The sequence below is a fragment of the Grampus griseus genome (genome assembly GCF_964374135.1).
Source record: "Grampus griseus genome assembly, chromosome: 5".
In the NCBI taxonomy this organism is placed as follows: Eukaryota; Metazoa; Chordata; class Mammalia; order Artiodactyla; family Delphinidae; genus Grampus; species Grampus griseus.
The window spans coordinates 83,952,924-83,980,091 of record NC_138998.1 but is presented as its reverse complement, the minus strand read 5'-3'; the positions used below and the strand labels follow the sequence as shown (position 1 = coordinate 83,980,091).

The window sequence follows — 27,168 nt, the reverse complement described above, 5'->3', positions numbered from 1 at the left end:
CCACTGGTAATTTTATAGGGATTGCATTGAATCTGTAGATTGCTTTGGGTAGTATAGACATTTTCACACGATTGATTTTTCCAATCCAAGAACATGGTATATCTCTCCATCTGTTTGTGTCATGTTTGATTTCTTTCATCAGTGTTTTATAGTTTTCTGCATACAGGTCTTTTGCCTCCTTATGTAGGTTTATTCCTAGGTATTTTAGTCTTTTTGTTGCAGTGGTGAATGGGATTGTTTCCTTAATTTCTCTTTATGATCTTTCGTTGTTAGTGTATAGGAATGCAAGAGATTTCTGTGCATTAATTTTGTATCCTGCAACTTTACCAGATTCATTGATTAGCTCTAGTAGTTTTCTGATGGCATTTTTAGGATTCTCTATGTATAGTATCATGTCACCTGCAAACAGTGACAGTTTTACTTCTTCTTTTCCGATTTGTATTCCTTTTATTTCTTTTTCTTCTCTGATTGCCGTGGCTAGGAATTCCAAAACTCTGTTGAATAATGGTGGTGAGAGTGGATATCCTTGTCTTGTTCCTGATCTTAGAGGAAATGCTTTCAGTTTTTCACCATTGAGAATGATGTTTCCTGTCAGTTTGTCGTATATGGCCTTTATTATGTTGAGGTAGCTTCCCTCTATGCCCACTTTCTGGAGAGTTTTTATCATGAATAGGTGTTGAATTTTGTCAGAAGCTTTTTCTGCATCTATTGAGATGATCATATGGTTTTTATTCTTCAGTTTGTTACTATGGTGTATCACCTTGATTGATTTGCATATATTGAAGAATCCTTGCATCCCTGGGATAAATCCCACTTGATCATGGTGTAATCCTTTTAATGTGTTGTTGGATTCTGTTTGCTAGTATTTTGTTGAGGATTTTTGCATCTCTATTCATCAGTGATATTGGCCTGTAATTTTCTTTTTTTATGGTATCTTTGTCTGGTTTTGGTATCGGGGTGATGGTGGCCTCATAGAATGAGTTTGGGAGTATTCTTTCCTCTGCACTTTTTTGAAAGAGTTTGAGAAGGATGGGTGTTAGCTCTTCTCTAAATGTTTGGAAGCATTCACCTGCGAAGCCATCTGTCCTGGACTTTTGTTTGTTGGAAGATTTTTAATCACAGTTTCGATTTCATTACTTGTGATTGGTCTGTTCATATTTTCTGTTTCTTCCTGGTTCAGTCATGGAAGGTTATACTTTTCTAACATTTCTTCCAGGTTGTCCATTTTATTGGCATAGAGTTGCTTGTAGTAGTCTCTTAGGATGCTTTGTATTTCTGCGGCTAACACAGTATTTTAAATCAAGTATAATTTTTTAAAACTGTCTTTTTATGAGATAGTGTGTTCCATAGTAGGTATTTTATTTTTCCTATGAATATATGAGAGAAGTGTATTATAGTATTTATTGGATGTTTTAATTGTCTTAATACTCATTTGTTCTTTTCAGTGGTTACAGCTTGTGACATGGCAGGTGCAGCCATGTATGAACTGGTGCGAGTGGGCCACAGTGAGTTGGTTGGAGAGATTATCCGATTGGAGGGTGACATGGCCACTATCCAGGTGTATGAAGAAACCTGTATCCTTTTTGGTTCAATTTCTAGCCATTTTCTATAAATCAGATTTGAAAGATTTATGGCAAAGGTATAAGCAGCACCAATGGTATCAGAAACGTGGAATATTGGTGTTTTGAAGAAACCCGATATATAGGAGTTTATTGAAGAAAGGTACTAAGAATTAGTGCTCTTATTTTAAGAAATTAGTATTATCTCCTGACCTTTCATTGCTCTTAATATTTCATTGCTCTTATTCTCAAGATCAGTATTACTTCTTTGGCTACTTAATTAAGTTTTATTTGGTACAGCTTTTTTGCCATATTACAATATATGCTTATGGTACCTGTTCTCTCTGTCAGTATTGGAGTGCTAATTCTAAACAAAATCTGAAAATTTTTAATAAAATTAAATTTTTTAATTTGAAATTTTTAATAAAATTAAGAGTCTTCATAGCTATGAAATCATCACTAATCAAAAGGATTTTTTTCTATTGTTAGGTTTATCTTTTATTTAGTCTTCTACATGGCTTGAAGATTTAAAATAAACAAATGACCATGTGTATAGTGAGAACCCGCTCTGCCTTTGTTATCCTGTATTTGGCCAGTTTTCAAAACAGACATGCATTCATGCAGCCCATTTTGTTAGTTCCATTTATTTTTTATCCTTCTAGTTTGTTATATGAACCAATATAAATATATACTTTTATTTTTATTTCCTTTTTTCCCCAAAAGATAGCATAGCATATTATATGCACTGTTCTGCACCTTGTTTTTTTCACTTAAAAATATATGTATGGTGGAAGATGGATAAATATGTGATAAATATAGTACAATGTTTATGGTAGATCACTGTAAAATTCTTTCAGCTTTGCTGTAGGTTTGAAATATTTCATAATCAAATATTGGAAATATATTTTGGAGATCTTTCTTGAAAAATTCGTAGAAGTGCCTAGTCTTTTTTACGTCTACATAGAATTCCAGCTTATGAATATACCAACATTTATTAATAAATCTCTTAATGATTGTTAAGTCTGAAGATTTTTTTGGTTGTTTCTTAGTCTTAAGCGTTTAAGTTTTTGTCCAGGTCCTAATATCCTTTTTAGGGAACTGATACTCCTCACCAGTATAGTTGAAACAAAGTATGATGGAGAGGCTTTTGCTTCTATTTTTAAGCCTGTGGCTCCCAAACTGTGCCCCAGGGCACTCTGGGCAGCTGCAGCAAACTCATGTGGGTGCCCCAGGATATTTTAAGGTTTTACGGTAAACACGGGGATATTAGACATTTTGTCAGACACCATGAGAACTAGTAGCTTGAGATAATAAACACTTTTATTATTTGACTGTACTATATTCTTGTTGATGATATCATATCTTTGTGAAGCTGAGTTTTGGCAGTTGCTAAGCTAAAAACCAAGTGTCATACAAAAATGATGTGGGATGAGTATTCAATCTGACTCCAAGGTTTGGAAATTGTAGAATACCCAACAGGCACATAAATCCCATTTGTAAGAATTGAGATTATTTTATAATGAAATTAAAATGTTCTTTTTTCTTTCAATTTATGTGTATTTTTCAAAGTACCACTTAGTTGTTAGGACATACACATGTATTAAGATGTTTGGACATAATTATTTAATAGATGGAATTATATATATATATCTTTTGTTGTAGGTCACTATGAAAAAGTTACCGAAACACTAAGGATGCTGTGGACTAAAAGTTTGAGAATCGCAGGTTTAGCGCCTTATGTATCATTTCCTGTTAAACTGTGGTATTTCCTTTTTATAGTATCTCTAATCTTTCATAGTGAGTTTTTCTCAACTGCCATTTCCAGCTGGTGTGTCTGTTGGAGATCCTGTACTCCGCACTGGTAAACCCCTCTCAGTAGAGCTTGGTCCTGGCATTATGGGAGCCATCTTTGATGGTATTCAAAGACCTTTGTCGGATATCAGCAGTCAGACTCAAAGTATTTACATTCCCAGAGGAGTAAATGTGTCTGCTCTTAGCAGAGATGTCAAATGGGATTTCACACCTTGCAAAAACCTACGGGTATGTCTTTGTAACCTAAATTTCTAAAATTGGTGAAAGAATGTGAAAAGAGTGTTTACTGAACTATTTTGTACTCTTAGTCAAAATAAAAATAGACCACAGAAGCATAGTTTACATCTTTTTTTTAGCTCCACTAGAAGGATTATAGAACAAATGTGTTCTATTGATAAGTGAAGCAAATGATTTAAATAATAGCAAGGGTGAGTCTGCTTGACGTTTATTAAACATTAAATGGTTTGACATTTATTTGAACATTAAACAAGTGCATTTGTTCTCTAGGTTGGTAGTCACATCACTGGTGGAGATATTTATGGAATTGTCAACGAGAACTCACTCATCAAACACAAAATCATGTTGCCCCCACGAAACAGAGGAACTGTCACTTACATTGCTCCACCTGGAAACTACGATACCTCTGTAAGTATCATATAAACTTTATCTCACAAGAGTGGCCCCCCTTATATGTGACAGTTGCCCCGTTTTAGTACTCTGAATAGTTACAGAATTCATATTTAATGTGTATGTTTTAAGTTACTCCCATAATTATTTTTTTATTTAAGATTTTTTTCTTTAAAACTTGAGCTTGGGAATACAAAAAGCAAAATATATTATTTCTTTTTGAAGAGAAATAGCTAGTATAGTATTTTCCTACCTTCTTAACTTATGCTACATTATTTAAACCTCTGATTCTTTAGGCATAGAATAGACTGATCTTTTTGTCAGTCTCTATTCACATAATGAATTGTAGAATGGATTATATAAGTTCTTACTCTGGGTGAGCCACTTAAAACTTAGTCCTTTAATGTTATTGATAGTCACATCACACCAAATACAGTAGATGCATGATAATCTTTGTGGGTATGAAGATAGCTTTATTGAGAAGATCATTATAGCATATAATTTTTTCCCAATAAAATATGATAAAAGATAATAATTTTCTAATCATTTCACAAGAATCAGTCTGTGCTCTACAACATATACAGAGCAAAAGAATTAAATCGGGATTCTGGGCAGTCAGCTAACCTTACTCACTAGCTTAGGGACTCACCTATACTTGAAAGAAAACCCTGAAGTAGACAGTTCAGATTCATGCAGCAACAAGATTACAGATTTCTATAGGTCTATGGACTTTGAGATTGTTTGTGAACAGTTAAAACCATCTCAGTGTTCACAAATGTTAGAGTATTACTCATTATCTTTTTGCTTTTGTAAATAATTTAAAATATTTAACTTTATTAAATATGTTAGGGTTCTTAATAGATTAGTATTTTTCATTAAAGCAGTGTCAGAGCATTATAATAAAGTAAGCAAAATAAAGAATGGAAAATAAATTATGAAAGCTTTCATTTCTTCCCTCCCTCAGTCCCAGGAGTATCTTCTGTACCCTTCAAGAATTTTTCCTATGCATATTCATGTAATTTATTTAACTATCCCTCTATTACTTGAGATACTCCTTTCTCCAAAACTTCTAAGCTTTTTTAAAAAATCATTAAAATAGTAACAATGCACCTGGTTTAAAAAAAATTAGAACAGTATGTAAAGATTTACAATAAAAAAGTATAAATCTCCCTCCCCACTTTCACATACCACCTCCCTAACCCCCCAAGAGAAATCTGGCGTTACTTTGATTTTAGAGGAAGAAATGTTTATAGTGTACTTAAAGTCCTGCTGTATTTTTGTAGGATGTTGTGTTGGAGCTTGAATTTGAAGGTATAAAGGAGAAGTTCAGCATGGTCCAAGTATGGCCTGTACGTCAGGTTCGGCCTGTCACTGAGAAGTTGCCAGCTAATCATCCTCTGTTGACTGGCCAGAGAGTCCTTGATGCCCTTTTTCCGTAAGTTTGATTTGTGTCCCGTGGTTTTCCCTCAGAGTTATTATATGTGCTTATTGTTTCACTTCTTTATAGATAAAGATTTTATGTGCTAATCCTATAATACATTTTATCTAGAGAAATATATTTTACCAGTGCTTATTTAGAGAATCAAACTGTTGAAGAAAATTTATTTTTTCACAGTTGCAAAAGGAAAGCATTATTTCTAAAACTTTCTGAAAAAATGAAATTTCCAGAAGGAAATCTGTGCCAAAATAATATAACTATTTTTCTTAAGTTATCCTAGAATTAGTAGATTGGTGTCACTATAAATTGATGATTTCTAACATCAACTGGGTTCTCTATGCTACCCAGCAATCTTTCTTACTTTGTAGTCTGCTCTTTGGCATTTTCTTCATCACCTGCTTAAAAACCTCCTTTCTCTTTAAATCTTAGGCATTTTTAACAGATAACTTCATCATTTAATTCACAGAAAGGACTGAAGCAGTGATGTAGTAATTCTTTCAACTTCTGATCACCAACCCATGTATGTCTCACTTACTCTTCAGCCTCTTACCTTTAAACCTACTCTATGAGTTGTTCTCACTATTCCTCTCTCATAAGATCTTCAGTACTTTGACTCTTCTTATTTAGTCAGTACCTCCTGTTTCCATATCCTTCACTATCCAGTTTAAGTTTAATAGTCTATCACTTTTACTAACATCTGTCAGTATATTAAATTTTCTTGGTTCCTTTGTCTTCTGCCACGCCCACCTGGCGAAATATCAACTGTGAATCAGTCCTGCTATCTCCTTCTCCCAAATCTACACACAAGCTGCTGAGAAAAATAAATAAGGCCAAGTTGGTATCTCACCACTGTGGCACAGTCGTTCAGCGTTTCCTTAATTATCATTCTCCTGCTCTCCTCAGTGACTATTTCAAACCTCTCCACTTACCTCAGAGCTTCAACTCCAGTCTTCTTTCTCCTTCATTCTCAACAAATGATCATTCTAGATCCTTCACAGAGAAATGACAGGCCATCAGATTTGGAACTCCATCAGTTAACATACATTCCCATCCATCCCTTACTTCTCTCCTTTTTCTGGAGTTTATCCCACCTCATGTTTCCTCAAAGACCTCCCATTAAGTGATATTCTCTTTATCTCCCATCTAATGAGAAGAAATCTACCTTCGACCCTTTTCCCCTTTCTACCTTCCACTACGTTTCTCCCTATCTTCACAGCCAAACCTCTTAAAAAAAGTAAATTAGTTGTCTCCACTTTTCCCACTCTAATTCACTGTACTGATCTGCCCATGGTGCCACCCCTCAACCGAAACTACTCTCACTAACATCATCAGTCACTCCCAATTCAATAAGTACGTTTTAGTGTTTTCCTAATTCCTACAACTTTGGATATTGGATATTGCTTTCTACTCCTTCCTCTTTGAAACACCCTCTTTCTTTGCTTTTCCAGTTAGCTTCTGTCTACAAGAAGCTATTGCTTATTCTCTGTTGCAGGTTCCTTCTCCCTTAATTTTGATATTTCTTAGAGGTTTTCCCTTTTCTTTCCTCATTATACGTCTTACCCTCTGTGGATGACTTCATTCTCTCTCGAGACTTAAATGTTCATCTATATATGATGATTTCTAAACCTGTATCTCCATCCCAGATCTCTTCTGAGTTCCAGACTCATACATCCACTTCTGATTATACCTCTCCTTTTGAATATCTTATAGGTGCCTCAAAGTCAGTATGTTTAAAACTAAAATCATCATCTTAATCACCACTCCTTTCCTTGAAACTTTGCTGCCTCTCTCAACCAATGTCATTATCATACATACAGTGAATGCCTAATCTAAAATCTATGACTTCTCTCAAGTATCATTTTTACCCTCCCACATCTAATTAGTGAACTAATGCTGTTATTCTATTCCCTAAATATTTTTTATCTGCATCTGTCATCTCTACTCCATGACTATAATTAAGGATCTTACCCTAATTCCTGTAATAAACTCATTTAATCAGACTTCCCATCTTCAGTTTTGCCTTCTTTCCAAGTGGTTGTCCATATTACATAGTGATCCAACTAAAACGCATATGTGATCCTGCACAATATTGCTTGAAACCCTTCAGAGCTCTTTATTGCTCTCAAGACAAACACACACTCCTTAACTCCTTACAAAGCCACCCATGATCTGGCTGTTGCTTACCTTCCAGTATTGTCTCAGCCATTTGCCTGCCCAACTGCTTCCTTATACACCATCTTCCAGACTTAACGAAGGACTTTTAATTCTTCAAGCAATGCTCCCTCTTGCCCCTGGACCTTTGGGCATTCTGTTCCCTCTATGTGGAATGTTATTTCCCTGTATCTGGCTAATTTCTATTTTCTTTCAGGTCTTAGCTTCTTTCGGAAAGAATTTCCTAATCCCACTCCCATCCAGTGTCAGACTTTGTACTCCTTCCTGTGTACTCCCACAAACCTTGGATGGTCTCTATGATAGCACTTTTCACATTGGATTGTTGAACTTCTAAAGTGGGGCACACCCAGCCTTGCCTCCCCACCCTGGCTTAAAGGTGATTTGAAAGACGTATACAAAGCCATAGGCTGAATGGACATGCCTTCTTAGTGTATCAGAGTCACTGAAAGGTTTGAAGGAGAAAACGTTTTAATGCGTATTAGTTTCATATGAGAAAAGTCTGTTATTATTATTAACGATGCAGTGTTTGTGTGAATTTTATGATAAAACACACTATTACCAAGGAATTTCCCTTAGCATTATGTCTCATTTCTCCTGCCCAGACACTCCTGCCTGACACACACATTCACCCGCACACACAAACACACCTGTGACATTCACTTCCCTCTGCTCTTAACTTCCTTCTGCCCTTAACGGTATTTCACTCTCCACTGACACTTTTTAGGGGAAGTTTGAAAGTGGTTGCTAAATGGTGCTGTAATCACAAGCTGACTCTCTAGTTGACTCCACTGGAATGTGAGCTCTTTGAATACAGAAACATAGCTATTTTCTCCGCTGTTGTCTCTCCAGCATCTCCAAGCATAGTTTGTAGTACCTTGGAAGTACCTCATAAATCGTTATTGAATGGGTAAAAGGGGGTTGACTTAACACCTTAACAAAAGTCTTCATTTATTAACCTCTGTAACAAGATAGGAATTTCTTAGATCTTATTTTTTACCTCAGAAGACAACTTTCAAAGTGTTTATATTTTTCTTTCAGCTTTAATTCTTACATTGTCCTTTCATAAACTAATTGATTTAAGCATTCAGAATATCATTAGTACTATTTTATTTATTTTCATATTCCTCTTCCTCAGTTACCTTATGGAATATACTTTCACTTTTTGCTATTAAAGATGATAGAAATGATTAATTTATAATAAACAACATATACTACTATAGGTGGAAACTAGGGGAGCAATTGTTATATATCTATCTGTATATCTATCTTTGTAAGTACATATATAGATACAGATGACAGTATTATAAAGTGCTTTCGTTCTTTAACTTGTATTTCTGTGTCACCTACTTTATTTATTGGTATGTATTAGCGAGTAAAGTAATCCATGCTTGTTTTATTTGTATAGATGTGTACAGGGAGGAACTACTGCAATCCCTGGGGCTTTTGGCTGTGGAAAGACGGTGATATCACAGTCTCTATCCAAGTATTCCAACAGTGATGTGATCATCTACGTAGGATGTGGTGAGAGAGGAAATGAGATGTCTGAAGTCCTCCGGGACTTCCCAGAGGTCTGTATTTATAACGCTTCCAATACTAATCTAGAGAAAATACCACTAATCAACTTTAATTGGCAATTAATAAAGCTTTGTGTTGAATCTGGAGCAATGCTCTCATTTGTCAAGGATCTTTTAAGGAATTTTTCTAATTATATCTGTGATTCAGTTTGTATACTCAAGGAGACGAATTTGAATTTTTCAGTGAAACACTTGAAAGTTTCTTTTTGTGGTCTGGTGGTTTTCAGTTATTGGGAGAAAGATACAATAGGCAAAATATTTATAGGTGTGAACTTTACATAGCCTTTATATGATCTACTAGGTTACTGTAGTAATATTCCTTTTTCCATAAAATAATGGGCTTCATTTATGAAATGGAAATACTGGCTGTTTTCTTTACCACACAGTGGGATAGAGGGAAGAGGTTGGAGTGATGGGAATATGGCTTTGGGAATACAGATTATAAGAGAGATTAAATATAAACAAGTTGTGAAAAGGGGACTGAAATGTTCTAGGGATCACTAATAGATTGTTTGCCTCTAGCTCACGATGGAGGTTGATGGTAAGGTAGAGTCAATTATGAAGAGGACAGCGTTGGTAGCCAATACCTCTAATATGCCTGTTGCTGCTAGAGAAGCCTCTATTTATACTGGTGAGTATATGAATTGGAATAAAAGCGATTAACATATCTGTTCTTAAGTTTAAATCTAGCACCAAACTTTTTCTTTGCCAAAGAACTTTTCTTTCATTCTAAAGTACATACAAACAACCATGTTCCTAGAATATTTTTTTTAATATTTCACATATTATTATATCTTGAGAATATGTCAATTTAAGACATTAATAGAGCTGCCACAATCTTTTTGATGACTTTAAAATGATGTATCTTCTACTACTGGTTTTCCTTTTTTCATTACCTGTTTTACCATTGCTCTATCTCTGAATATATCTGTATCTCTATAACTTGAATTATCAGCTTTGAACTGTAATACTTTGAATATCAGTATGTTTATGTATTATCTTCCATCTTTGCTCCCACTTCCATCCAGCTTTTGGTGCTTTGATTTCTACATTTTCAGGATTTATAATGTTCGTATTCTGTTCTATAACCATAAATCCAGTATTTGTATTAGCCTTAGACCTAGTGAAATGGAGTCATGCCCACTGGCAGTCCCTTGACTACAGTTTTTCCATTTGTTTCATGGTTGGACAAAATTTGAATTCTTGTTTCTTTGTAAGTCTGGGTTTTTTCAGCTGCCTTTAAATTTTAACAGTTTGGCAGAGTATAAAATTTTTTGATCAGTATTTCTTGCCTAGAGAACTCTTATTTCAGCATTAAGTGCTGGGGAGAGATCTGATGCTGGCCTACTTTTTTCCTTTTATAGGTGATTTTTCTTTTTACCCAAAGGAATGTCTCTTTAACTTTGAAGTCTTTTTTTTTTTTTTTACTTATTTTTTGGCTGCGTCAGACCTTCATTGTTGGGTCTTCGTTGCTGCGCACGGGCTTTCTCTAGTTGCCACAAGTGGGGGCTACTCTTCATTGCGTTGCACGGGCTTCTCATTGCAGTGTCTTCTCTTGTTTCGGAGCTCGGACTCTAGGTGCGCAGGCTTCAGTACTTGTGGCACACGGGTTCAGTAGTTGTGGCTCGCGGGCTCTAGAGCTCAGGTTCAGTAGTTCTGGCACACGTGCTTAGTTGCTCCGCGGCATGTGGGATCTTCCCGGACCAGGGCTCAAAGCAGTGTCCCCTGCATTGGCAGGCGGATTCTTAACCTCGGCGCCACCAGGGAAGTCCTAACCTTGAAGTCTTATAACTTTATTAGGATATATCCCAGTATTGATAGTTCTGATAATTTTTTCCTGAGACATAGTATACCTTTTCAATCTATGAATATGTCTTTTATTTTGGAAAATTTTTGAGAATAGTTTCTGAAACTTTTTCTCTTCCATTATGGTTATCTTCTTGAAGCTAAACATATAGCGTCTCCTTTAGCTGTTTCCATATGCATCATTTCCTCTCTAATTCTTTTTATTTAGCCTTTTATCCATTTTTTAACAGGGTAATCAACGTGTATTCTTTGTATTGCTTCCAGTGAAGCCTTTATGTTCTTCTAGCTCTTTGCTGAGTTCTGCTGGCTCATGAAACATCTTTTGTGATCTTACTGTATACTCCTTGAGATTTTTATTTTGTGGTAGGATGCAATATTAAGATTTTCTTTTATTAATTAATTGTGGTCACAGTTTTCATTTGTTTCTTGGCAGGTTCATTGTTGTACTCTGCTCTTCTGTCTCTTTTTTTCTTTTATTTTTGTTCCTGTGCTGAGGTTTATTATTACTATTACTCATCTTTGCAGGAGATGGGAGGGAATGGTTGTTACTATGGTCCAGGGTAGCAGGAATTCTTCCTGGTAATCTGTGAAGTTTGTTATAGCATAGAGTTGTGTAAGTTATTTTACTTTTTCTTTCCTGCCAGCAAAAATCCGCAGCTACAAGGCCGCTTACAATGAATTCTTTCTCTTCTACCCTGCCTTATTCACTTTTTACTTACTGAAAAGGAGTGCCTTCCTTTTTTTTGGGTCCCCATCTCTCTACTTCTCCTTGATGCCAAACTAGGTCCAAGGAACCCCTGCCACTAGCCCTGTACCCCTTTTACTGTGTTCCAGACAACGGATTCTTGGTTTTGCCCCTCAGGATGTACCTTCTGGTTTACAAAAGCTTAATCTGAGATGTGCAACCTCAGGTGAATTCTTGGTGTGTTTCCACCCCCTTGTTTGTTTTTTATCTCATTTAGTTGGCTTTCCTCATTATTTTGTTGTGAAGCTAAACATGGCCCCTAGTTTTTGACTATGGAGTTTGTGTTTCTGTATTTCTTGTTCTCCTTGTTTGGTGGTTACTCTTATGAGAAGGAGAAAGTGACATACTCATCTACTATTTTAGGACAAGAAGTCTACCTACTTCTTTTAAATGGCTGCACAGTATCCCTTTGTATGGATATATCGTAATTTATTTAACCAGCATCCTTTTAAGGGGCATTTGGATTATTGATAATTTTTTTGCTCCCACAAACTTCACACCATAAAACATTCTTAAGCATGTTTTTTACACTGTGGCTTTGTATGTTTTATGCACGTTTCTTTGTATTTTTGTCAGGTAAGTTCTTAGAAGTAAAATTGCTAAGAATACAACTGTTAATATAGATTTTAGTTTCTAATAGCTCTTGAAAAGGAATAACAGTGGACAAGAATTCTGCTTCTTCACATACTCACCAATGCTAATTTCTTCAACACTTTCTTATGATCATTATCATACAGAAAAGTTGAAAGAATATTACAGTGAATACCCATGTACCCCACACCTAGATCTGATAATTAGCATTTTACCGTCCCTGCTTTATTAGATGCCTATTCGGTCTGTATTTCTTACAGTGAGCTAGCATCTTTTCTGTGTGTATTCACCATTTGAAAACTGCCTTCTGTCCATTTTTGTATTGGTAGTAGTTGTTTATCATATGGATTGGTAAAGTTCTTTGAAATCAGTCTTTCATCTGTTATGAGTTGCAGATATTGTCCTAGTTTGCTTATCTTTTGATTTTGTCTGAGAGTTTTTTTTTTTTCTCTCGTAGGCACTGATATCTTTAGGTCTATGAAAGTGGTCTATGAGACTTCTTTGAGGTTTAGTCATGTGTATCTGTCTCTTCTATCAAGTCTTTTTAATAAATATATACACACAGGCATTAGTGAATGTTATCACAGAGACATAGCGTATTTGTATAAGAGAGGATCTGATTCTACCATCAGATTGAAATATGTGATAATTACTGTGTTTTTTAAGCCTTAATAATGATAAGTGGATTTCTTAAAGACTTTGTTCCTTGGATCATATTTTGGAAGCCTAAGTCAGTATTTTTTATTCTGAAGGATGTGATAAATAGTAAAGTTCTGAGTTTTCCAGCAACTATTTTGTTTTACTTATATAAGCATCTGTTTCTTTACTGGTAAAATAAGGGAATTAGGGCAGTAGATTTGCTGGAATCTACTGTTGCTTATGATGTAGCAACAAATGTACATTTCTAATATCTTAGAGTTGTATAGTACGTTGTACTTTGCAGAGGGCATTTATAGAAATCTTTTCATCTGATATGTGTAGATAGATAGGGTGAGAGCTATTCCATTTTCACAGATTAGGAAACCACACTGGGAAATGAAGTTATTTTGCTAAGATTAATGACAGAATAGGAAGTAGAACCCAGGACTTCTTTCTGTGTATTAGCTTCTTCTAAGTGGTTTACTGTATGTGATTTTACAGGAGAGGACCCAATCTGCATAGCAGAATGATCTGGATAATTAAGATTATTACTCACGTTAATAACATTTGTTACTTTTGAAAAATAATCAAACAAGCTAATTAGTTGAGGATTTTTTGATGCCTATGTCTAATTATCTCAACAATGAATGGGAGGCAAGTCTTTTCCTACTTTTAAAAATGTATACTAGGCTATGATAAACCCAAACATATAATTGCTCAATATAATAGACATTTATTTCAGATGATCCAGGCAATCTTCATTATTCTGTCATTTTTGGGCTGGGACGCAGGCTGAAAAGAGCTCTTTCATTTCGACACATATCTTCCATGGGTCCTGGGAGTTCTCGCCCTCTCAGTAAGCCAGAAGGAAGAAGTAGCATGGAAGGATGTGTGGCTTGCCTGGTGGTGGAACACATGACTCTTACATTCCATTAGATAGGGGTCAGTTACTTGCCACATCTAAATGCAGAGGAGGCTAGACAATATAATTCAGCTGTGTGCCCAAAAGAAGCAGCACAGATTATGGTGAACAGCTAGCAGTCTTAGGAACTTATTGCTTTAAATTTTTCTTAAGGGTGAAAAAGTCAGGATTATACATTATAGGATTATAACTTGTAATATTCTTCCCAATTTAGGAATTACACTGTCAGAATATTTCCGTGACATGGGCTATCACGTCAGTATGATGGCTGACTCTACCTCCAGATGGGCTGAGGCTCTTAGAGAAATCTCTGGTCGCTTAGCTGAAATGCCTGCAGGTAAGTCTTTGTATTGCTTATTACATAAGCAAGACGGTTAGGATTTGGGGATTGGTTTATAACCTCTCCTTAAAATTTCTTTTCATTTTTCAGATAGTGGATATCCTGCATATCTCGGTGCCCGTCTGGCCTCATTCTATGAGCGAGCTGGCAGAGTGAAATGTCTTGGAAATCCTGAGAGAGAAGGGAGTGTCAGCATTGTAGGAGCGTAAGTATCAAAACTGTACTTTTCATAAGAAAAAAGGTTATTTATTTTAAAGAGACAATATTTAGCCCCCCTGAGAGCAGTGATTTTTTTTTTTTTTTTGCGGTACGCGGACCTCTCACTGTTGTGGCCTCTCCCGTTGCGGAGCACAGGCTCCGGACACGCAGGCTCAGCGGCCATGGCTCACGGGCCCAGCCGCTCTGTGGCATGTGGGATCCTCCCGGACCGGGGCACGAACCCACACCCCTTGCATCAGCAGGTGGACTCCCAACCACTGTGCCACCAGGGAAGCCCGAGAGCAGTGATTCTTAACCAAGGTTGCACTTGAGTCATCCAAGAAGCTCTTTAAAATGCACATGTTTAGGTCATCTCTACATGTTCTGGTTCTATAGATTTGACTTGACTGATTTATTACATTCAAGTCACAATATCATAGAAATAATTTAGAAAATTATAGACATGTTAAGGTAAGACTGTATCACGATAAAAACAATGTGAAGATTCACGATCCCCACATAAAGCCATACTTTGTTCTCAGACCTTTTCCTTCCTTCCTGTTTCATCTGTTTGATCAGAATAGTGAAACAGATTATAATTAAATCTGTCTCATTTCTCAAACTAGAAGATGTTTAATAGTTGTCATTCTTAATTTTCAACTTAGTACTGGTTTTTATTTAAGATTTTTGTATAAGATTTTCTTTCCGAAGGTCATATTTCTAAAGTTATTTACATTAAAATTGACTTGCAAAAAATTGCTTTTATATACAAGTTATTTTCCATAAGCATTTCTAATGACTTTTTCTTCTTTTAAATTTAGAGTTTCTCCACCTGGTGGTGATTTTTCTGATCCAGTTACATCTGCTACTCTTGGTATTGTTCAGGTATATCTTTCCCTAGTGTAGTCAGCTTCTGAGCTCCACCCCACCCCAGGCTGTCCTCATGTTATCCACATCACTGTGAAGTATTTCATTTGGTCACTGAAGAGTAGGCAGCGGTAAAGTCTGTTTTAGCAACATTCTTACTACTGAAAGTCTTCAGTGCTGTCTGTTCTTTCTTAGCTCTTTATCTAGAGTTTATAATAGATTTAATATTCTGTAAGTGGAAAATACATCCGGGTAGCAAAGTTTTATTCGTGTTAGAGTAATACTACACTTTGAGTTAGAGTAACCCTAGGAGTAGAAACAAATGGGCCCAAAAAAGATATAATGGCAAAAACCCCACAGAAGTTTCTCCTCGTGGTATGGTCCAAGGCAGGTAACCCTATTAGAGGGCCGCTCTTTTCCATTCCACAGTAATCCAGAACCAGCGCTTCTTCTACCTTGGGCTCCACCTAGCCTGGTAGTTGTCTGCATCTGGCTGGTACAGGCGGACTGTGTAGAAGGCACACCTACTTTGGGCTCAGGCCTGGTCACTCCACTCATTCTGTTAGCCACACCCAGATGAAAGCAAAACTTGGAAAGTGTAGTTTCTGCCTAGGCAGCTTCCCGGTGACAAGGGCATGAATTCTAGTGGATAGCCAGCCAACTTGGCCATTAAAAGTAAGCCTGGGGGGGGGGGGGGCGGGGATGTACTGGAAAATTGGGATTGACATGTATACACTAATATGTATAAAATAGATAACCAATAAGAACCTGCTGTATAAAAAATAAATAAATAAAAAATTTTTAAAAGTAAGCCTAAATGAAAGATGTATATAAATCAGAGCTATTATTTTTTTAATGTTGATACATTTATAAGCATATGTATTATTCATATGGGAAAGATAGAATATTTGCCTATATTTCTGTCAGTTTCAGATAAAAGGAAGTGGTAGAGGCTAAATTTACAACTTTCAAGATGTTTAACCTTTGCTGAAATTTTGAATTTTTAATTGCAGGGAAATGGGGAGCAAAGTTAGGAACGCATAAAATACATATGAATGTTTGGCCTCAGAAAAATGACCGTCACATCTTTTAGGATTGGCCCTTAATGATAGGGAACTGAATTTATTCAGAACATTTAGAGGTTTTCATTAAAGTGAAGTATCTATCTTAATAAGCATTTTCTGGTTCATCTGTTTATATTGCACTGTCATAATCTTCAAAGGAGTCAGTGTTTTTGCTATCAGATTTGACATACTATTAAGGAAATTTTGATTTGTAGATATTACCCATACTGAAACTAAAAGAAATACATTTTCCTATTTGCAGTTTTATTCTATTTCATGTATACTTGTTATATACTAAAAAGATAAATAATTTGACCAGAAAAGTATAGAATTGCATATTTAGGACAAACAAATAAATACATTTCAATACTTCAAAAAAATTGTATTTAAGAAAAATTTTTATGTTTTGTTTTTGATTTTGTCTTTAAATCAGGTATTCTGGGGCTTAGATAAGAAACTAGCTCAACGGAAGCATTTCCCGTCTGTCAACTGGCTGATCAGCTACAGCAAGTACATGCGTGCCTTGGATGAGTACTATGACAAACACTTCACAGAGTTTGTTCCTCTGAGGACCAAAGCTAAGGAGATTCTGCAGGAAGAAGAAGACTTGGCAGAAATTGTACAGCTTGTGGGAAAGGTAGGTTGTAAAATCTTGTGGAAGACAGGTCTGTGAGTTGCAGTGAAGCTTTTTAAGGACAAACAGAACCTTGGATATGCGGATTCTTGCTGGGAGAATTAGTATTTATTAAATATTTTTTAAACTAATAGGATTTTAGATTATTCCTTTATCCAGAAGATATTTGAGGGACCTGCTTGTGTTATGGAAAGTAGAAAGATGATTGGTGTTTAGATTATTATTGAATAACAAACCACTCCGACATATAGTGGCTTAAGTAGTGTTTTTTTGCTCATGGTTTTTGGGTTTAGTGGACTCAGATGGGAAGTCTTGCTTGGGTCCCCTCATACAGTTTTTGCAGTCATATGGTGGCTGAGACCATAGTCATTTGAAAGTTTCTTCCCTCACATGTCTGGTGCCTGGGCTAGGATGACTGGAATAGCTAAGGGTTGGCTGGGCATTTCTCTCTCTATGTGGTGTTTCAAAAAAAATCAGCCTATTTGTGTACCCACGTTCATAGAAACATCTAAGCACTAAAAGGTGGGAGCAACCCAGATGTCCTTTGCAACACACTCACGTGCGCACACGCACACACATGCACACACAATGGAATTAATATTCCATTTCAGCCTTGAGAAGGAAGGGAAATTCAAACACATGTTGCAACATGGATGAACCTTGAGGGGACATTATGTTAGGTGAAATAAACGAGTCACAAAAAGACAAATACTTATATGTAACGTATCTGAAGTAGTCAAATTCATAGAAGTAGAAAGTAGAGTAGTGGTTAACTGGGACCGGGAGGGCAGAAGGGGAGTTGTTGTTTAATAGGTATAGAGTTTCAAATTTGAAAGACGAAAAGTTATGGAAATCTGTTTCACAACAATGTGAACATACTTAACCTACTGAACTACACTTAAAAATGGTTACGATGGTAAATTTATGTTATATGTTTTCACAACAAAATCCAAAAAAGAACATCAATCAGGAAGCAGTTATGAAGTGAATTTATTATTTTTAAAAATTTTTTTTTAATTTTTATTTTTTTTGCGGTACGCGGGCCTCTCACTGTTGTGGCCTTTCCTGTTGCGGAGCACAGGCTCCGGACGCGCAGGCTCAGCGGCCATGGCTCACGGGCCCAGCCACTCCACGGCATGTGGGATCTTCCTGGACCGGGGCACGAACCCGTGTCCCCTGCATCGGCAGGCGGACTCTCAACCACTGCGCCACCAGGGAAGCCCCTGAAGTGAATTTATTAATGATAGGTGATCGTGTGTTGATTGGTTTCTGCATGCTAACTGGTTAGAACTATTGGTCCCACGTTGTGGCAGTAAATTTCTAAAAATGTATTTTTTCCTCTTCTAGGCTTCACTAGCAGAAACAGATAAAATCACTCTGGAGGTAGCAAAACTTATCAAAGATGATTTCCTTCAACAAAATGGATATACTCCTTATGACAGGTAATCTAGCCTGATTTTCTTTTTTTAATTTGAGGATATTCTATCAAGTTTTGAAGAAGGAGCTGCCTACACATTAAAACCCTCCCCTCGGGAGGGTTTTAATAAACCCTTCCCTTGGGAGGGTTTAAATAAAAGAATACATAGCTCCATCTCTCCATCCACCCCCTATTCCTGAGACATCTCTGTCCAAAAACTCTGGTTAAGTATTATTGATCTTTTCCACTATTCTTTTTTCATTCCTTATGTATCATGCAATAAATGTAAGTAGTGTGCATATCTAAATAAAGAAGTTAATGCTCTGGTATTTTACAGATGAAGTAAAAACTATGAACTTGCTTTGGATTTTGTTTTTGTTTATTATTTTGACTTTCATTTATCCTAGGTTCTGCCCATTCTACAAGACAGTAGGGATGCTGTCCAACATGATTGCATTTTATGATATGGCCCGCAGAGCTGTTGAAACCACTGCCCAGAGTGACAATAAAATCACATGGTCCATTATCCGTGAGCACATGGGGGAGATCCTCTATAAGCTTTCCTCCATGAAATTCAAGGTATATTTGTTTCTACCATAAACTTTTTTAGTAGTTTCTTTTTGATTTTTTAAAATATTTGGGTCCCAAACCTGGTGTGTGAAACTGGCATTTATCATTTTCATACATGCTCGGGTTATGTAAAACCAGAAGAGACCTCAAAGCTATGTTCAAATAGGAATTCACATGGTAAAGACTATAGTATGTCACGTCTAAAATAAACGCTGACGTGTTTTCCCTTTTGTCTTAACTGCCAGGCAATTTAGAGCTAAAATCATTGCTAAGCAGCAATTACGTTACCTCAAGTGCCTGTTAATATCTAATCCCGATGCTCCTCTGAAACGATTTCTGCTGCTTACTTCAAGTATCCTATTACACATCATTTTTACTTTTAAGTAGACTCTCATTCTTTGGGAAGTACACAAGACATAAATAAATAATTAAGTGAAATTATCTGTAGAAACTAAAATGTGTAAGATTGTTTTTAAAATACTTGATCAGTTGAGTTGTATTTAATTATTTCTAAGTCATGACATCCAAGTATATTTACTAATCTCCTACTGAGAAATTAAGAGTGATTCTCTGAATGTGTATGTTATGTATATAGTGTTTGCATTATAGATTGGAAGTAAATTTGTATAGATACTCACTGTATCAAGGATTTTAAAATATTCACACCCTTTGAGTCCTGTCTTTCCATTTCAAAACATATAGCCCAAGGAAATAATTAGAGATTTTGATATGGATGTATGTAAAAGATTGTATATTAAACTTTTAAATGTCATCCAAAAGTGAACGGAGCCATTGTGGCATGTACATTACAGCAAAAATATTATAAAGGCATTGACATCTTTTTTTCAAAGAATATCCAAAGACACAGGGAAACGCTTATGGTATAATTAGTGAAAAAAGTTGGTTGCAAAGAAATTCCATATGTAATTTGATCCAAATTTTATTTTTTAAAATTATACATTCATAGGAAAATGATAAAAAAATATATGCAATAATATAATAGTGATGACTTCTGGTAGTATAACTAAAGGTGCTGTCTTTTTTCTGTTTACAGGTATATTGTATCAAATTAACATTTCAGTTGTTCTTTAATATCATTAAGTATTTTTCTATAGCACTATTTTGTGACTGGAGAATAATATTTTCCTATTCTTAGGCATTTAGGAAATTTCCAGTTGTTGGTATGGACAACTTTGTTCATGTAGTTGGTTTTGTGTATTTTCCTAGTATATGTTCTCAGAAGTGGAATGATTGGGTCAGAGGGCTTAAACACTTTAAGGTTTCTTTCATACATTTTACTCAATTAAGTTGCTTTCCATACAGATTTTAAATGGGGTGCATTTTGAGGTTATTTTAGAAATTTTACTCCCCCCGTCCCAAGGTGGTACTACCAGACCTTGAATAGTAAATTCTGTTTTGATTAAATTCCAACTATCATATACACAGAGAGGAATGCATCTAATACACATTGCTGCGTAATTCCCTAATATTTTGCATACTGTTGAGGGTAAATCCATTGGTTGTTGAATACAGTTAGCAAAGAAGACACAAAACGGAAATTTTGTCTTCTGTTTGGTTGGACGACTACTTTATACATTTCTACCCTTAAAGGAAAAAAGAAAAATAAGGTTAATTCTGCCTCCTGCCTATGTTTTACCAGTGTACCTCAACCTAGTACTCAAATATAGTAAATATAAATAACTCACTATGTGTTCTGAAAATTATTTTCCAAAGGTAAATTGAATTCTGTCATGTCTTCTTTCAGGATCCAGTGAAAGATGGTGAGGCAAAGATCAAGGCCGACTATGCACAGCTTCTTGAAGATATGCAGAATGCATTCCGTAGCCTTGAAGATTAGAACTGTGATTTCTTTCCTCCTTTTCCTCAGCAAGCTCTCATATGTGTATATTTTCCTAAATTTCTCATCTCAAACCCTTTGCTTCTTTATTGTGCAGCTTTGAGACTAGTGCCTATGTGTGTTATCATTTGTTTCCCTGTTTATTTGGTAGGTCTTATATAAAACAAACATTCCTTTGTTCCAGTGTTTGAAGGGCCTCCCTGATCCTTTCTCCAAAGTGGTGAATGTAGTAAATAGGATATACAATGGCTACACTACTGTAAACGTGTATGTAGGATGACGTCTCTCCTTGTCCTAGGTTTGCCCTTTCCTCATCGCCATTAAATTGTAAACAGGACTACCGCGTGTACTCTCTTTGCAATGGCTTTGGAATGGAAGGCCAGACTTCTCTACATTTTGTCAGGTTCATTGTGAAATGACTCAACATCTGTCTGGTAAAGTTATTTGCAGCTTAGCATTTTGCTAAGTAACCTGCTTTGTAGGAAATACTTACTTTTTTAAAACGTGAATAATTAATGTTTCTATTATGTGTTGCTTCCCCCAGTATAAATCAAGAATATTTGTGGGAAACTGTTGAGAACTGTACTGTTTTTAAAGCAGGCATTTGTGGGACTCAGCACAATAGATGAATCAGTGACCTCTAAAAAAGTGAAAAAGAAGCCAGGTGATCAAACTTAGATTAACATCATCTTGTTAAAGCCTATTTTACTTCACTAGGAAAAATTCGGTATCAAGGACTATTATACTACATTACTAGGAAATTCTTTTTAAAATTATGTTTAAAACAATCACCGAGAACTTGATCCACATCACACCCTCTTTTTTTTCCTCAAACATCGTAGAACCCTAAGCTTCTAAGAATCATGTGGCAATGTGATAGGCAGTAAAATGCCACAGAGAAGATATTTAGTAGTGGTTAAAGGCTGTTTGCACCTTTAAGGACCAGCTGGGCTTTAGTGATTCTTGGGGCCAGAGTGGCACTATGTTTTTACAAGATAATGACATGTGTCACATGTTTGTTTGTTTGCTAATTGAATTTTTGAACAACCAGCTTCCTGATTGTAAAAAATATTATTCTTTCACATGGTTTTTGATTCACTGGCTCAAAAGATTTCTCAGAATACCTGTAGCTGTAGCAGCATAACAGTTTCCATTCTGTTTCATAGGGATGAAGTTAATTCTTATATCTGCTGATAACAGAATCTGGGTCATGTGAAAAAAAGATCATTTCTTCCTATCTTTTAAGTATATGTTTTAAAATAAAAGTTTCTGTGTTTGTATGATAAGGCACATTAGGTAATGTATTTCTTTTGGTCTGTTAAGGAAAGATGCAGTTAGAGAATTCAGCTATGTTTGTTTAAATCCTTGCAGATTACATGTTCTTACAGTGGCCTGCTGTTCAGGATAAGTATTCTGCCATGTATCTTTTTTTAACCTTTCAGAATATTGGAAGATAAAAATTGTGCAGTGATTTGTTGAGACGTGGATGTAATGGTGCTGCTGAATCAGTTTGCTTTCCAATGTGGCCTCCTACCCAGAGGCCCTAAGACCAGTGGAAATTAAAAGAATTTCAAAAACTTTCAATTCCTACCTTAAACCTACCAGCAAACTAGGATTGTGTTAGTAATGAATGATATGACGAAGAAAGTTTGACCAAGTTTCTTTTGTGTTTTTCTGAATTTGCAATGTACATTCTTACTCCTTTTTAAGAATGTTGATGTATGGGTGTGAACATGCTAGAGAAACTGCTCAGAGCCTCACTGTAAGTGTCCCTTCACCCATATGTTGTAGAATTTCACATTGGTCACTGATCATATTTCTTTAGTAAGAATGTGTTAAAGTTAACAACAGTCTTTTAAAAAGATGATGCAGTTCTATATTTATTGTGCTGTGCCTGATCCTAAGTGGAGCCAGTTAACAAGTTTCATATGTATTTTTCCAGTGTTAAATCTCACACATTGTACCCTTTGGAAACTTCCTTCCATCCTGACGAACGAATAGAAGAGGTCATATGTATTGCCTTCTTATCCTTGAGGTTTCACTATCTTTATGTTAAAAGTTGTGTATAATTGTTAAAATCTATGAAAGAATAAAAAGTGGATTTAAATTAACATTTTTCCTTTTTTTTGTGGGTGTGGCAAGATCTGCTAAAAAAACGTGCCACCTTATTGTATTTCGGCTTGTTTTCAGTATGAACTTCAAAGTTTTTCATTTCCCTCTTTATAGATTGTTACTTAAGATCATGAAATTGAGTTGGCGCCCTCACTATAAGACTGCAAAAAGTCCTATAATCATGTACCACTGTGATTTGGAAATATAGTACATGGAATCCCATAGCATTCTGAATATTACTTTAAATTGAAAAAATGAATGGTTTCTAAAAGTAGACTTATAAATGAAAGGAAATCAGTGTACTCATCTCTACTTTTGGCAAATGAACGAAAGCTTTGTAATTCGTAATTCTGCAAGCCAAATTATTTAAGATCCAATGTAGCAACATGGTTTTTATTTCCTTAAGTGTATTTTTAACAATTTCTAAAGGAGTAAGAAGCAGTGTGAAATGAAAAACTCTACCAACTTTATGTAGAGAAATACTTAAAAATTCATGAGAAAGCTTATTCATTATAGAATGGGTGATTTTTATTTTTTGGTAATAATCCAATATTTTCAGGTTATTAGTTTTAATGTATTGCCACAATATAAGAGTATGAAGAAGGGAACCAATTTTCCCAGGTGAGGTATGATAAAATGCCTCTGAAGTTGTTCTAAGGGCTCCCTTTTAGTTCGAGTTCCCCTAGAAGTTGACACTGAGACATGTATTTGCGTGCAGACAGTTTATTTGGGATGAGATCCTAGGAAAGCACCAGTAGGGGAATAGAGAATTAAGACAGAACTGAAGGAAGCCAATACGTGTTCGTATCAAGCAAGTCAACATTTTGGAGCACCATCCTGCTGGGGAGTTGTGGGAACAACTGAAAAATATGCACCTCGTTATATTCCACCTGGGGTGCAAAGGAACTAGCGTCCTTTCAGCATCATTGATTGACAGCCACCTGCTGTCAGTCATCCACTGAAGGCTGTTCCCACAAAGACAGGGAGAGTCAGTGCCCAGCACATGAGGATAAGTAGATCAGGCTCTGGTGGCCACAGGAAACCCTCTGCAAAGAGATTTAGGTGCCGGCAGTTGGGAGGTCAGCTGGTGGGCACTGAAATGGTACTCATGGCTGAAGAGATTTGGGTGGGGAACTCATAGCATCTGCTTCAGGGCTCTTAAGACACAGGAAAAAAAGATTGTTCAATCAGTAACTGAAAAGCCATTGTTCTGCAACATAAAGAAGCACCCTGTAAAAGGATCGGGACACTCTTTGAAAAGAGTTTTTAAAAGAGCATCTCTTCAAAGAGAAAAGATGTCTTTTAAAGAGCAGATAGTACACACACCAATTATGATTATAAATAGGCAGATGTGGGGTTTAATGCTTCTGAAAGTAAAGCAGGTTCTTGGATTAGTGGGGATTTTGATCATATATTCCAACCCCCTCATAATACAGAAGAGAAGTGGAAGTTTAACTGATTTGCCCAGTGTCACACAGCCACTTAATATCAGAATTCAGACCCCCTGATTTCTAGTGTCTCTTTGTACTCAATCATACTGTATATCTTTTCCTTATTATGTACTTTTCATTCAGAACCAAGAAGTTGGGTTTATAAATGTGAGACAGATAAAGTAATCAGAAGGAAAGTAGGGAGAAATGACTGGCTAGCCAAGGTGCTTGTGGACATTGTCATGACTCAAGTCATTTTTAGAAGGAAAATGTGTTTGAGAAACTGTTGAGTTTGAGCCAGAGTTTAGGAAGGTGAGTCTAGAAATAGCCATTTTTACCAAAATTATATAACAGAAGTCTTTAAAGTGGGGAGGAGTAAAAACATAAACAATTATAAATACCTTATTAAGGATTTATATCCAGAATATATGAAGAACTCCAAGTCAAAAAAAAGATAAATGATGACATAAATGGATGAAAGACCTGAACAGGCACCTCACAAAATTGTTGAATAATGATGGTCATCTTCTAGTCATCAGGGAAATGTGAATTAAAATTACCACAAGATACAATTTTATATACACTAGAATGACTAAAATGGAAAGGACAGAGAATACCAAGTGTTGATACAGATGTGGAGCAACCAGAACTCATACATTTTTGGTGGGAGCATAAATTTCTACAGCCACTTTGGAGAACTACTTTGGGTGGTATCTACAAAGTTGAGTTAGTAATACCTAATACACAATAGAAATGCATACATACATGTTCACAACCAGAAGATATGACCCAAAACGTTTATAGCAGCACTGTTTGTAATAGCCCCAAACTGGAAAGTACCTAAATGGTAGTATGGAAGAATGGATAAGTGGGTTGTGGTATATTCACACAGTGAAATACTATAGAGACATGAGAGTTAATGCAACAACGTGAATGAACCTCACTAATAACGTTTAAAGAAGCTAAACAAAAGAAAGTACACTGTATGATTCCATTTATATAGAATTCAAAAGCATAAAACTAATATATGGTGTTTGAAGTCAGGATAGCAGTTACACATGTGGGGAAGGGAGTGTCATCAAGATGGGGGAATATGGGGGCCTTCTAGGGTGTTGGTAATGTTTTGATTCTTGTGGATCCCGCCATACATGGGTGTGTTCATTTTGTAAAAATTCACACACATGACTCAAGCACTTCCCTGTATGTATATCATACTTAAATAATGTTTACCAAAAACATTACACTTAAGGGATTTCTATTTATTTAAAGTAGTTTCACACTAAGATATGTATAGTGGTGGTTTTAAAGTGCTTTTGAATTTTACCTAGTAAAATGATCACATTTTTGTTTGTTTGATTTTTAAATGTGCACTTTTCTAGCAGTGGTGATAGATTTGAATTTTTCAATCCAGGAGCTCTCAGTTCTGTTTGCAACAAGTAACTTACTTTGCCAGACAGCTGACCAGGATTTGGGGAAAGTATGTTCTTGGAACAGAATGAAGCTAACCAGACCACACAGTCATAGAATGCAGACACTGTTGGCTTGTTAACAGTGCTATAGCTGGTTGCATGCAAATACGGATTCATGTGTCCCTGAATACACATCACAGCCCTTAAAGCAGCAGTGGATGACTGTTAAAAGCAGCTTTGATGTTTTAAATATAGATGTCTTAATGAGCTGTTTCTCAAACTTGTCTGACTATAGGAAATATGGGACTGTGTTAATGATACAGATTCCTAGGCCCTGCACTAAGCCAACTGAATTGGAATCCATTCTAGGGAAAAGGTATAGGAGTCAATTTAACAAATAACCCACATAATTCTCACTATGGGGCAAGTTTTAGGACATAAGTATCTTTATTCAACGCTTAGATATAAAAGGTAACCCAGGAGACTTAAATAAGTATTCTCTGAATACTAACAGTTTTACCACAATCTATCTCAGTATTTTAAGATTTTGCTGAACCATTTATCCTTTAAGACATCCCCTGTTATTGGTCTTAAACAGTGCTCTACTGATTCATGTGTATTCTGACTAATTTAGATCCAGAATTGTCTGGCAGTAAGACAAAGTTTTCCTAAATCATGAAATTTGAGCAATAATAATTGTTATACCTATGGATTTCAAACAGGATTCTGTTACAGCGGTTTCAGGTATTTACTGAATGAACTAGCAGTTTCTCTTCTGCTCATTTCTTTGTATGCAGGAGATTTCAGAAAGGAATCAAAATTCTGTGATATATTTGAATTTTTTCATACACAGGCTTAATTTGTAAATAAAATGATAGAAGAATATAATTTAGTCTCATTTTTAAACAGCATTTGTCCTGGGATTTAACATTCCTTTTTCTTTAATTCATTACAATAATTTTTTAGTTTGATTTTCAACCATCATCTGAACAGCTCTTATACTTTTATAACTTCCAAGTAGTACATCTAACATTTACTAGATGACTTAAAATTGCAGAGTTTTAGACACCTTGTATAAAAGCCACGTTACTTTCAATCACATAAAATCATATTCATGGCCTTTATTTTTATTTATTTATTTATTTATATCTGAGTTGGGTCTTCGTTGCTATGCACGGGCTTTCTGTAGTTGAGGCGAGTGGGAGCTACTCTTTGTTGCAGCGCACGGGCTTCTCATTGCGGTGGCTTCTCTTGTTGTGGAGCATGGGCTCTAGGTGCACGGGGCTTCAGTAGCTGTGGCTTGCGGGCTCTAGAGTACAGGCTCAGTAGTTGTGGTGCACGGGCTTAGTTGCTCCAGCATGTGAGATCTTCCTGGACCAGGGCT

General features: G+C 36.0%; 1 protein-coding gene across 3 annotated transcripts in view; it reads left to right on the top strand.

The window, feature by feature from the left end:
• The window catches only part of ATP6V1A (ATPase H+ transporting V1 subunit A), a 53,875-nt gene extending 30,947 nt beyond the window's left edge, over positions 1–22,928 (top strand). For 2 of the 3 annotated variants that reach the window (XM_082655568.1, XM_082655569.1), the window contains 13 exons: positions 1,446–1,574; positions 3,385–3,599; positions 3,879–4,016; positions 5,282–5,433; positions 9,014–9,176; positions 9,705–9,813; positions 14,100–14,222; positions 14,316–14,430; positions 15,245–15,308; positions 16,788–16,991; positions 18,336–18,430; positions 18,813–18,984; positions 20,741–22,928. In XM_082655568.1, coding sequence (XP_082511694.1) covers positions 1,446–1,574; positions 3,385–3,599; positions 3,879–4,016; positions 5,282–5,433; positions 9,014–9,176; positions 9,705–9,813; positions 14,100–14,222; positions 14,316–14,430; positions 15,245–15,308; positions 16,788–16,991; positions 18,336–18,430; positions 18,813–18,984; positions 20,741–20,833 — 1,772 coding nt within the window. In that variant the 3' untranslated portion in view covers positions 20,834–22,928. Of the gene's footprint in view, positions 1–1,445; positions 1,575–3,235; positions 3,285–3,384; positions 3,600–3,878; positions 4,017–5,281; positions 5,434–9,013; positions 9,177–9,704; positions 9,814–14,099; positions 14,223–14,315; positions 14,431–15,244; positions 15,309–16,787; positions 16,992–18,335; positions 18,431–18,812; positions 18,985–20,740 lie in introns of those variants that run through there. The other variant, XM_082655570.1, reaches the window with a different exon arrangement.
• Positions 22,929–27,168: the final 4,240 nt, after the last annotated feature.